At 44.1% G+C, this 12,574-nt stretch overlaps 1 protein-coding gene across 1 annotated transcript in view; it reads left to right on the plus strand.

Annotated features, from left to right (window-relative positions):
* SDAD1 (SDA1 domain containing 1) overlaps positions 1 to 12,574 on the plus strand; it is a 37,046-nt gene that overhangs the window by 11,203 nt on the left and 13,269 nt on the right. The window contains exons 7-14 of the mRNA XM_084625785.1: positions 2,609 to 2,666; positions 4,179 to 4,253; positions 5,585 to 5,686; positions 6,509 to 6,578; positions 7,994 to 8,097; positions 9,419 to 9,476; positions 10,598 to 10,656; positions 12,171 to 12,247. Of these exons, the coding sequence (XP_084481911.1) occupies positions 2,609 to 2,666; positions 4,179 to 4,253; positions 5,585 to 5,686; positions 6,509 to 6,578; positions 7,994 to 8,097; positions 9,419 to 9,476; positions 10,598 to 10,656; positions 12,171 to 12,247 (603 nt within the window). The remainder of the gene's footprint in view (positions 1 to 2,608; positions 2,667 to 4,178; positions 4,254 to 5,584; positions 5,687 to 6,508; positions 6,579 to 7,993; positions 8,098 to 9,418; positions 9,477 to 10,597; positions 10,657 to 12,170; positions 12,248 to 12,574) is intronic.

Raw genomic sequence — 12,574 nt, forward strand, 5'->3', positions numbered from 1 at the left:
CCCCCTCAAGGATTGAACTCAGAACCCTGGGTTTAGCAGGCCAATGCTCAAACCACTGAGCTATCCCTCTTTTGGAAAATAACAAAAAGGTACAAATGCAAAACAAGTTTAAAATTGTTTATTTAAATCAAGGTTTTCCACTTGCTGATCTCAGTCATGATTTTAATCACAGATTTTAATCGCTTTGATTTTAAATCAGTGCACCCTGGGGCAATCCATTTGTAGTGTGGTTGTATTGTGTTTTGTAGAACACAGTCTAGAAGGGCAGAAGTGACTGAGAGACTTTGCAGGAGAAGGTGCGTAGGAAGAATCTTAGACGTTTTCCTTTTCAGAACAATAAACAAGTATACTTCAAACCATCAACCAAAACCTGCACATACACATGCTTTCTTGAGCCTCTCTATTTGTGCATTAAATCTTGAGTATAGTTCTGCTGTATAGTAAGTCGTGAAGTCCAACTATGGTTGATGCCCAAGCCCTTGGGTACGTTTGCGGCAGTGTGTATAGCGCATGTAGCTCCCTGCAGGGGGGAAAGGCGTCAGCAGTGAGGAGGTAGCGGGACACTACACTGCTAAAAAATATCAGTGTCGACCTGGGAGGCACTGCTTGGGTGTGTCGAGAGATGTGTAGGGTATTTCCCGAAGTTTCTGGCGAGTTTTGTACTCTACTTGCCTAAGCGGTGTCTCCCCGGCGACATTGATATTTACACCCGTGCTAGCCGGGGTGTGCGCTGTCTGTATTCTACACACTGCTGCAAGTGTGGATGTACTTCAAGAGAAGAAATAGGATTTGCATGGTTAGGATTTGAAAAGAAGCCTGTACATTGATGCTACGTGCTTGGTGAATTAATGTTTTTAGTTGTGAGTTGGTTTTCCAGAGTAAAAGCAAGCGCTGTTTTGAATAAGCAGGAGGCGGAGTAAGCTCCAAGATGGCGATGTATTAGAAGAAAAACAGAACTTGGAGTATTAATGGAGTTACACAGATGTTTACTGATTCCACTGCTGCCTTAGTTCTGGTGCTGCTGCTCTCAGCAGATGTTTCACAGTGAGGAATAGCAAGGGAAGATCTTCATTTGCCCATTGTTTTAGGTTTTAATTATCCCTAAGTGTGTGTCGGTCGGTCAGGGGGGAGTTGTCACCTAACTTGTACCCCCTTTTAACCTCCTGGTCCTGCCATGGAAATGAACTGTACAGATAAGAAATACTGCTCCTTTTGAGCATTTTCTGCCTCTTTGGGATCTCCCCAGTGTTCTGCAGGGGTGGTTTGCACAGCCCTTCGTTCCTTATTCCAGGCAGAATTCCTAGGGACTTCAGCAGGAGTTCAGCCTGACTGTGCGCGGCAGGACTCCTTTTACAGAAAGGAGAGATAACAGCTGCTGCATGAGGCGCATTGGCAGAGCATGTTTGGGCTTCAGGAGCTTTGTTCATGGGCTGATCTTGGATATACCATGAATCTGTTGGACAGGCAGGCAGATAAGTCATGCACTGCCACAATGGGTCTGCCAGCTCTAGAACAGCAGCGTAATAATGCCTCTGGTACAATGGAGGGGAAAGAAATATTCCAATAGAGTAAAAACTGGGAAAACTTAAAATATATAGATGACCATCTTACTTATAGACTCATAGGCTTTAAGGCCAGAATGGACCATCATGATCATCTACTTGGGCCACAGAACCTCACCCACCCACTCCTCTGGCTGAATGACTGAAGTTTTCAAATCATGATTTAAGACTTCAAGTTACAGAGAATCCACCATTTACTCCAGTTCAACCCAGCAAGTGACCCGTGTCCCATGCTGCGGAGGAAGGCGAAAAACATCCAGGGTCTCTGCCAATCTGACCCTGAGGAAAATTACTTCCTGATGCCACATATGGTGATCAGTTAGACCCTGAGCATGTGGGCAAGACTCACCAGCCTGACACCTGGGAAAGAATTCTGTGTAGTAACTCAGAGCCCTTCCCATGTCGTGCCTCATCTCCAGCAGTTGGGGATATTTGCTACCAGCAGTTGCAGATGGGCCATGTGCCATTGGAGGGAATGGTATGATGAGATTGCCTACATCATACCTTCCCCTTTCAAGGACAGGGCTTTTGCGGTATTGCTAAATAGCTTTATAGGTATTTAAGAGTCAGCTCAAATTCAGTTCAGGGCCAACAGAATTTATAAATCTCTCTTAGAGGTTGTTTCTGTCAAACCTTTCCAGTAGCTTTTGTAATGAAAGCCAAATCTCTCTGCATTTAATTTTAACAGGCAATGTCTTATTACTTGAAGTATCTTTTACTGTGGGGCCTGTCATTGCTTTTATGGAGTCATCTTCGTTGTCAAAGTGCAATTGTGTGTTCTTCTCCAGTGTGAACTTAGATAAAGCATATATGCTTCTGGGTATCTAGACCTGATCATTTTTGTGTAGGAAAAATGACAACAAATGGCATGGAGAAACATCATCTCTTGGTTTGTATTTGAAATCACTGATGGTGTGATGAAAGCAGCTAGTATTGTGGGATTTGTTTCCAGTGAATCTGCTTTGCATTAAATCTACCATGATGTCTTGTTTTTTAAAATCAGCAAACTTCTTGGTGAAGGTACGTTAATGTTCTGCTTTTTTCAGGAATGATGCCAAAACAGTCAATGTTATCACAACAGCCTGCTTTTCCAAAGTCACAAAGGTGGGTGGAAATCGATCTGAAATGCCAGTATATTTTGCTTCAGCTGTTTTTGCCATATCTCTGTCTGTCACATATATGTGTGTGTGTATATTTATATATGTATTTGTGCAACTTCCTTTCTATACAGTAGAACCTCAGAGTTATGAACACCTTGGGAACGGAGGTTGTTTCTAACTCTGAACAAAACGTTATGGTGGTTCTGTCAAAAGTTTACAACTGAACATTGTCTTAACACAGCTTCGAAACTTTACCATGCAGAAGAAAAATGCTGCTTTTAATTGTCTTAATTTCAATGAAACAAGCACAGAAACAATTTACCATGTCAAATCTTTTTTTAAACGTTCCCATTTTTTTAAATAGTTTGTTTAACGCAGTACTGTACTGTATTTCCTTTTTTCTGTTTGTGGTCTCTGCTGCTGCCTGATTGTGTACTTCTGGTTCCAAATGAGATCTGGTGTTCATAACTCTGCTGTTTGTAACTCTGAGGTTCTACTGTAATTATTCACGAAGGTGTTTCATTAACTTTTGGCTACAAATAGCTGGAGCACATCTTAATTTATTTCTGATGTAGAGAAATAGATTTGTCACTTCTGCCCACAGATCTGCAGCGATAGAAATTAGTAGCCTAGCTATTGCTGGCTGGTGTGAGATTCCATACCCCCTCGCGCTGGGCAGTGCTAGCCAAAAGGGACTCTCGGGAGCATTGCCTCACGTTGATCGGCACTGTTGCGCTTTCTTGGCTCCAACAGTGAAAATAACTGGTATCCCAGCTGCCCGTTCCCAGAAACAACCCTGTATCTGGATGCTGCAATGGTGGTGGTTTTAGAAATGCCTAGGATGCCATGGGTAGGTTCGTTATATGATAAAGGCCCATACTCTATTTCTTAAAACCACCATAGGCTTGTGAAACTGAGCATAGGATCTCAAGCTGCTGCCAAAGTTACCATGAATGGCCTAATTGCTCAGAGCAATAAAACTAAAATTGTACTAGCAACTCAAGAAACCAGACTTTGCACAATAGGTTGTGTCTACGCTATGGTCGTGTCAGTTGATGATCACACCTTTTCACATCCTTGGCTGACGTAACTCTGCTGGCCGCAGGTCCTGGTTTTGATGCCGTTGTGCTGGCATAGCTTGTCTTGTTTAGGGGCTGGTGGAATAAACTATGCTGATGAGCAGTGTAGCCGGTAGTAAGATCCATCCACACTGGGGTGCTTTGCTGATATACCTGTGCTAGTAAAGCAGCCCTCGTGCAATAGTACAGGTTCACGTGGGCCATTGTGAAAGTCCTGCTACACTTCGATCAGTTGCATGCCAGTGCTTCACTGCTGCAAGACTGGCAACAAAGACTGACCGTGGTTTTTTGCACATCTAGTGTTTTCAGTCAGCCTGTCCATTTTACGCCATTTCCTATCTCTTGTTATAAGCAACTGGTGACCTAACATGGGGACCTTTGCCTCTTGTAAACTAATTCTTCCCCCCTCTATCCCCCCAAATGCCCATGTTTTTCAGATACTAGTTGCTGGTTTGAAATTCTTCCTTGGGAAAGATGAAGATGAGAAAAGAGAGAGTGATTCAGAATCTGAGGTAAGTCCAGAGGCTAATTCTCCTGCTGTCACTTTCTCAAACTCTGCAACATGTATCTACAGTAGGTATTGTGTATCTTGCATTGTCCTCTCTGCTCCATCCAGGATGCCAGCCACCTACACCTATTTGTTGATTCGTCTCCCCGCCACCAGCCAGAAAGAACAGACGGGATTGTGTGTTAATTTGCCCATCAGTTTGAGAGATTCAGTCTCCTCAGGACATGTGCGTTATTGTTAATGGGAAAGACGCCTGCCCGTTGAGGGGAAGATCAGGAAAACAGTCCCCTTCGTTTTCAAAATCGTTAAGGGCCACTTAGTGACTGGCCCATTTGTAGTACCCGGGCTGATGGTTGCATTGCTGGCAGCATGGGAAGTCAGAACCTGTATTATAAGAATGAGCTAGTAGGAAAAACAATTTTTTCCCCTTACAGACTGTGAGAATGTAGTTGTTTCTAGTAGTGCCCTCAACATGCCGGGCACTACACATTGATGATACAAAGCAGGTGTGGCCTCTGCCCTGAAGAGCATACACTGTAAAGTACTTTTCCAGGAAGAGTGTGATGCTTTTAGGTTCAGTCTTGTAGTTGACCACTGGCCAAACTCCAATTAAAGTCAGTTGTTGATGTGCTTGAGTGGGGATTTGGGGATTGAGCTCTGTGATTGTTTAGAAGGTAAAGAATTACCAGAGGCTTCATGTAGACTTGTGATTGAGGAACTGAACTGGGAATCAGGAGACCAGGGTTGGGTTTTTTTGTTTTTTAATTAAAGCTCTGCTGTAGACTTTGCATGTGACTACTTAATCTCTCTGTGGCTCAGTTCTTCATCTGCAAAATGGGGAAAATAGCACTTCTTTATCTCACGTGGTGGTGTGAGAATAAATTTACTGATATGTGGGGAGTGCACAGAGGTTAGTGATGGGGGTCAGACAAGTACATAGATGCTATTACCCTAGCCATCCTCCCACCCCCAGCTACTTTATCTGATCTGTACTGAGATCCTTTTAAAGCGTTACTCATGAATTGGGTATTGTTGAATAATACGTTACTATTGCCTAATGACTAGTACCATGTCTGTTGTATTGCTTTATTGACGTGCTGTTACCTGGTCCTAAACCTTGGTGTATGTGTTCTCTTGTATGAAGTCAAAGTTTTAAGTATTGAAATGAATGTCAGGCTGGCTACATGGCAAACGTATGGAGGTAGAGTGAATTGGTTTCCTATTTTTGAAAACCTGGTGTGTGACCCTGACAGTTGTTGCTGTCAATCAGCTGCAATATCCTATTTGAAGCCTCATTCCCTTGAGTCATGCTCTATCTGATGTTCCTTTCCGAAGGATGAAGGGCCTACAGCCAGAAACCTCATGGTGAGATATGCAACCGGAAAGAAAACCACCAAACACAAGAAGAAGATGGAGAAAGCCATGAAGGTTCTGAAGGTAAGGGAAGCCCAGTTGGACATTTTGGCATCGCCATGGAACTAGCTGCAGAATCCAAGTGGTAGAAAGGGAAACAGCAGTAAATTGAATACTTGTAAAGCTAAATAGGATTTTAAAAGCAGTCGGGCCTAACAATGCAGGGCTCAACTTAATCAAACGCCTAAAGATGACATGCTCTTCTTCTTTTTTCCCGTTTTGAGACCATAGTCCTCTACATCCGGTTCTCTCCTTCATTGGTTCATACACCGGGACCCTTGAAGACCTGGATTTTTGTGCTCTCCTGTGTCCCTTTTTAGCCAGCTACCCTTTGTCATGTCTTCTAAGCAAAGCTCCCTTTGCTGCTCTAGCAGCAGCCAGCTTGACATACTCATGTTCACGTGGAAGAATGTGTTGAAAAGAGACTTTGCTAGGTTAGATTGTGGACCAGGTTCTGCCTTGATTTGCATCTCATTCAATCCTTTTGCGTGGGGTACACTGTAAGTCAGGGCACGATTGTGGCATGTTTTCTGAACTGCTGTTTCCCATGCCCAGTGCCTGGTTGGGAACTAGTATCTATATAGCTAGAGGTATGTTTCAAGAGTTTGAGTGGAGCTTTCGTTACGCAGTTTGGATTGACTTTGCCTAGAGTCGTATGGCTGAAAACCACACGTAACTCAGGAAATGTTGAAAGTGCTGATGAACTTTACTATTTAAAATCAAAACATGCCTCTTAAAGCTGGTAATGTGAAATGGCAGTTTTCCAGAACTAATGTCTGAAATTAGCTTAGAACAACTCTTCCACGGAAAGGAAAAAGTGTCTCCTTGTCTCTTGCTGTCCTACAGAAACATAAGAAGAAGAAAAAGGCAGAGGTGTTTAACTTCTCCGCTATTCATTTGATCCATGATCCCCAAGGTAAGCGTGGTGTCCAAGCCAATTGATATACATGCGCCTTGGAAATTCTAATACATGTTCGAGCCAAGATACTGATGTTCAGGCAAAACTGCAATGGGAGAGACACCTATGCTCCACTGTTTGAACGCGGGCGTGATATGGAATGCTTAGATACCACACTTCGTCACCAGATCTCAAAGCACTTCACAAATGTTGATTAAATCTCACAGCACCTTGCAAGTTAGGAGGAATAGTCATAGATTTTAAGGCTAGATGGGACCACTGTTATGCTCATCTAGTCTTGACTTCCTGCATAATGCTGGCCACAGAGCTTCACCTGGTAACTTCTGGTATGTAACTTCTGTCCGAGCTAAGCTTATCTTTATCCAGTCTTGCTTTAAAGACTTCCTGGAGAAACTGAGGGAAATAGTGGAAACTAATTACCATTCATCACTTAGTTGTTTAAAAATTTGCCCCTTATTTCTAGTCTGTTTTTGTCTAATAGTACTCTTTCCCTCTGGACAGCATAAACTTGTTTTTTTTCTGATAGGCCTCCACTCAGCCTCCCTTTTAGTGCATGTTAACTGGCTTTAAATATTGACCCTAAAACCTTAAAGCTATGGAGCTGTGTAAAAGGCATGTGCCATCCGTGTGCCCTGCTTGAATTCCCCAGTTGGGCGTCAGTAAGTTGATTTTAATAGATCTTGAGACTTTGGTTCAGAGCTCCCAAACTTAGTTTGCAGAGCAAAGTCTCTGGCCAGGCTGGTCTCCTGGACTGAGAGAGGCTCCATGCAGGCTATGCTGGATGCTTCTAGTCCTGTTTTCCTTGCTCAGCTTCCTTTTCCTGTTTAAATAGCCCACCCACAGGATGGTACAGGGCCTCCTTGGTTGCACCCAGGATACTTCTCTGGAGTCCTTCTAGACCCAACTTCAGGGCCTTACACAGGAGCCCAGCTTTGCTCCCTGTGGTTCCTCCTGCAAATTGAGTTTTCTCCACCCTTTCAGGCCCAGGTGTTTCAGGCTGTCACCCGATCCCAGTGAGTCCAGCCCCCTTAGGCAGGGAAGCAGCTAAGTATGGCATAAGCAGGGCTGATTGAACAGGGCTGGCCGGCCCCAGGCCTCTTGGCCCTTAAAGGAGCAAGCCACCCTGTGACAAGCCCATTGATTTACCGTTTTGCTTGTTTATCCTGTTCCCAATTTTATGAGCAATTTTTTTCTTTAGTCATGTTTTTTCTTCTTGCTGATCTAATGCAGTAACCCATTCACCTTGTGTATCATCAGGGTGAGGCTATCTGAGCCTTAATAGCTGCTTATCTAATGATCTGTGTCTGTCTTATTCTGTGAAGTCTCTTGGGATGTGACACTGACGCACATCCTGCTCTGACATCCTCGAAACCCCAGTGCTATTACTTCCTGCTGACACTCCATGTTTCCAGATTTTGCAGAGAAACTCCTAAAGCAGCTCGAGACCTCCAAGGAACGATTTGAAGTGAAGATGATGCTCATGGACCTTATCTCTAGACTAGTTGGAATACACGAGGTACACATCATGTTAACTGCACTGGGGTTTTGAGCTCTCATGTCGGAAGTAGGCTTGTTAGGCAGTAATGGGTCTGAATGTGATCAAGATGGCATGGTGGGTTAACGCTCTGGCCTTTCACCACTGGAGACTTTGTTGTTGTTAGTGAAGATGAGTTTGACTTAATTTTATTTCCTAATGGATTTAGGTCTATCGCACCACGCCATTCCATGTCTGGCACGGTTAGCTGGCCTGAGAGGGCCAGCAGTGTAACAGTAAGTGCCTTACAGGCCAGGCCAGGGGTGTTAGAACAATGTGTATTGTGGGGTTGCTGAGAGCCATAGAACCAAACTGTAAACCCTGTATATGATGGAAACCCCTTCAAGCCCCTAGTTCGAGCACCTGTGGGTCAGGAATCCCTGAGGTTTATGATAACTACATAAAGGAGTGTCCATCCTGGGATCTGAATGCTTTTGGCAGTCTCTTCAAAGTACTGTCAATCATAAATGGACTCTGGCAATTCCCCACCTAACAGCAACTTGAGTATAACTCAACTGTATTAATCCCCACAAACAGAATTTCTACAGTCTTCCAACTTCTCCTTCTGTCCAGCTCCCTGTGGGCGCAGGAGAAAAGATGGGCCTTGCAGCCTGTCCTGGGGGTTGGCAAACTCAGGTGGTACCTGAGGGAACCTGCCCAGCCAGGGCCCGTGCCATCTGGTTCTGCTGGGACTGTCTCTTCATTCCAGACTGTGACAGAAGAAAAATTGAGTGACTTGACAATTTGAATTCAACAGACACTATATGAAATCCTAAATGTTCAATATTGAAGTGCAATGGTTTCGGGTCCATTGCCTAGTGGGTACATGGCCATGTGATGAAGGCCACACCCCTGACAGGTGCCCCTTTGACAGTCTTCTTGAAGACTAGCTTCCATGCCCACTCGCTCCTCAGTTACCCGCTTGTGCTTACAGGGGACCTAAAATGGGACACTTGCATTACAGCCCCAATTCAAAGTCCGTGAAAGCCAATGGGATCCCTTCCTTCCATTGACTTCAATGGGATTTGGATTGGGATCAGTATTTACTTTATTAAAGAAAATATGGAACATCTCATTGCAGTATTTCCCCCCGACACCCCCCCCCAATCCAAAGCAGGAAGACACATTTAGAATCCACTCTCTGTTACAAACACGTTGTCCAGTAACACCAATGCAGTCTGTGTATACCATTGTCTGTACAAAATGATTGAGTGTTTCACAGCCCCTCCATCTAGACAGGCAGATATAAGAGAGGAAACGCTGGCAGGGTTTTTTAATCCAGTATCAACTTTCCTCCCCACAGCTCTTTCTCTTTAACTTCTATCCCTTTGTGCAGCGGTTCATGCAGCCCCATCAGAGAGGTAAGCAACCATCGACAAAACATGTATCCTCTCCCTGCCTTTGGGTTTTGCATTCCCATATTGCCCTGCGTGCAGTCAGTTTCGAGCAGTGGTGCTGTAGGATAAAGGGTGGACAATCAAGTTTGCCCTGTCAGATAGGGAGGGCGTGGAAGGAGGAGGGTGAAGAACAGAGATGCAGTTTTGCTACGAGGTGTTGGTATGGGATACGGAAACGGTGTGTTCCGTACTTCTGAAAGTGGGAGCTAGAATTCTTTAAATACAGACTAGAATGGATCCCCTGAATTCTGTGAGTTAAACCAAGCTGCTACAAGAAGCTGTCTGTAATTGTTTAGCAAAGTTTGTCTCTCTTGCTGCACCATAGTTAACGTTGCAACACTATTTCAGTCTAGAGCAGCGGCTCTCAACCTTTCCAGACTACTGTACCCCTTTCAGGACTCTGATTTGTCTTGTGTGCCCCCAAGTTTTGCCTCATTTAAAAACTACTTGCTTACAAAATCAGACATAGTGTCCTGTGACGCTTTTGTATTTTTATTACCGAAAAATGGCTTACTTTCTCATTTCTCATATAACTATAAAATAAGTCAGTTGGAATATAAATCTTGTACTTACATTTCAGTGTATGGTATACAGAGCTGTATAAACAAGTCATTGTCTGCATGAAATTTTAGTTTGTACTGACTTCGTGAGTGCTTTTTATGGAGCCTGTTGTAAAACTAGGCAAATATCTAGATGAGTTGATGCACCCCCTGGAAGACCTCTGCCTACCCTCAGGGGTACATGTACCCGTGGTTTAGAACCAGTGCTCTAGAGCAGACTTTTCAAAGTGCTCTCCAGCCCATATGCAGTGGTTAAAAAGAGGTGGCCAGCTGAGGGCCTGGGATAAACTTTGTGGTATCAGATTGCGTGCGTTATTGTGACAGCGAGTGGTTCAGAGGATCTGGTTTTGCAAGGCTCCAAATGACCTTCATGTTCTCTATGGAAGTTCAGGGTGCTGAGCTTCCTGCAGGATGGGACCCAGAATTAGAAGTTGTGATGCACGGAGATACTTATAAGTCTCTGAAAGCAGAAATGGCTGTCTGTTGACTGTGGAACCTTTCTCTCTTTCTCTCCTACTCTTCTAGAAGTGACCAAGATCCTTCTTTTTGCTGCGCAAGCATCTCATCAGCTGGTGCCGCCAGAGGTCAGGATCCTTCCAAATCTCATTCATATTAAACAGTAGACTGTGTGCAAACACTGGAAATATAACTGCTGAACGTGTTGACAGAGCTATGCTGAGAGAGACAAAAAACCTGCTCAACCGTGTTAAAACTCACAGGCTGGAAGTGTTGTTGGATGCTGGGTATTGTTTAAGTAGGGGGAAAAGTAATGAAGGAGTGATTTCTCCGTTGTGTCTGCTCAGTTCCTCTGAGATTACATCCTCTTGGTGTCAGGTGGGGTTGAAAAGCACATGCTGATCTTTCAAAATGGGAACACTTGTGCTTATTCTGCGGTTTATGTTCCATAAAAAAAAAAGGGTTCACCCAGGCCAGTAAGGGGTTCAGTCAACACCTGCCTTGCAACTCTGGGTGTCTTAAATCCTATGCTTCTGTAACGTGGGGTTTTTTATCCATGAAAGCTGATGCCCAAATAAATCTGTTAGTCTTTAAGGTGCCACCGGACTCCTCGTTGTTTTTGTTCAAAGTAAGAGTCTCACCACAGTTGTTTCCCTGCATGGCTGGCTGGTTCTTAGCCAGGGTTCAATCACGGAGCCCACAGTGCTCTGTTTCTTTGACTGTTCAGGTGAAGGATAACTTCAGGGGTTCTCTCCCTCTCTTTTTGTAGTCTAGTAAACCTCTGAAACGTGTTCTTCTGAAGTTCTCTTCTGAAGAGAGAGGTTCTTTCCCCTGCTGGGTGTAGACTCCATTCTGCCTGGTGCAGACACCAGGCTGGCTTCACCCCTGCTTGTAATTTTTACACTGCAAATGATTTTCCTGCAATCTCCCATACCAATAAATAGCCCCCTGTCCGTGGCAACACCTGTCTTGTGGGGCTGGTCCCTTTCATTTGTCTCGAAAAACCTGTTTATCAACTTCCCCTGACATGCCTGGTTAAAACACATTTTAGTCACACATTTCTGGATAACTCTTTGCAGGTTAATCGTATATACATCACACAAGAATGTGAATGATCAGTGAGTTAGTTGTTTTTCAGTGATTTATCACATGCCACTTTTTTGGATAAATATCATGACGACAGTGGATGGGGATATACTGAGTGGGTCAGGCCAGCTGAGTCTGGAGCTCCTTGCCATTTAGCCTTGGGATGCTCTTAGGGTCACAGACTGGCTCCCATATATCACTTTTAATCAAAGTAAATCTCCAAATGGCTTTACAAAGGAGGTCAGAAGCATTACCCCCATTTTACAGACAGGGACACCGAGGCACAGAGCAGTGATGTGACTTGATCGAAGTCACTCAGCAGGCCAGTGGCAGATCCAGGTCTGCTGAATCCCCATTCAGTGCTGTATTCACTAGGCCGCATTTCCTCCCTGTAGTAAGATTTGTATCGCAAAAATTCTCCGTGGCTTAGAATGTCTCTTAAAGGGCCAAGTCCCAAGCTTTGAGTGAGTTTGCCCTTTGTGAGTATGGCATTGTATGCAAATGAGTATAACTACAATAAGAATGTGTGTTCATCTGTCTTTACTTTCCTTTCTAGATCATCCAGTCAGTATTAATGACCATAGCCAACAACTTCGTCACTGACAAGAATTCTGGGGAAGTTATGACTGTAGGGTAGGTATGAAAGTTCATGATAACTCAGTCTGGGATCCGTGGGGAACCTGGGTTGCTAGAAACAATGTACAACTCATAGAAAATGGCTTGGTGTATCTCTTTAAAAAAACACCCATTGAAATAAAAAAATAATCTTTTGTGCTTTGAGTTTAGTAAACTATTTTTAGTTGCCAACACTGCTATGTCACTGGTCGTAGAGGTCATTGGTGAGCACCAGGATGCTCCCCAGATGCGGCTGAATCCCTGCTTTCCTGGGTAACAAGATCTTTGGGAATGTTCTGCGCGTATCCCATTTATCTGTAAACTCTTAAGTACGTCATGATTTTT

This window comes from Lepidochelys olivacea, assembly GCF_965140295.1.
Source record: "Lepidochelys olivacea isolate rLepOli2 genome assembly, chromosome: 4".
NCBI lineage: Eukaryota > Metazoa > Chordata > Testudines > Cheloniidae > Lepidochelys > Lepidochelys olivacea.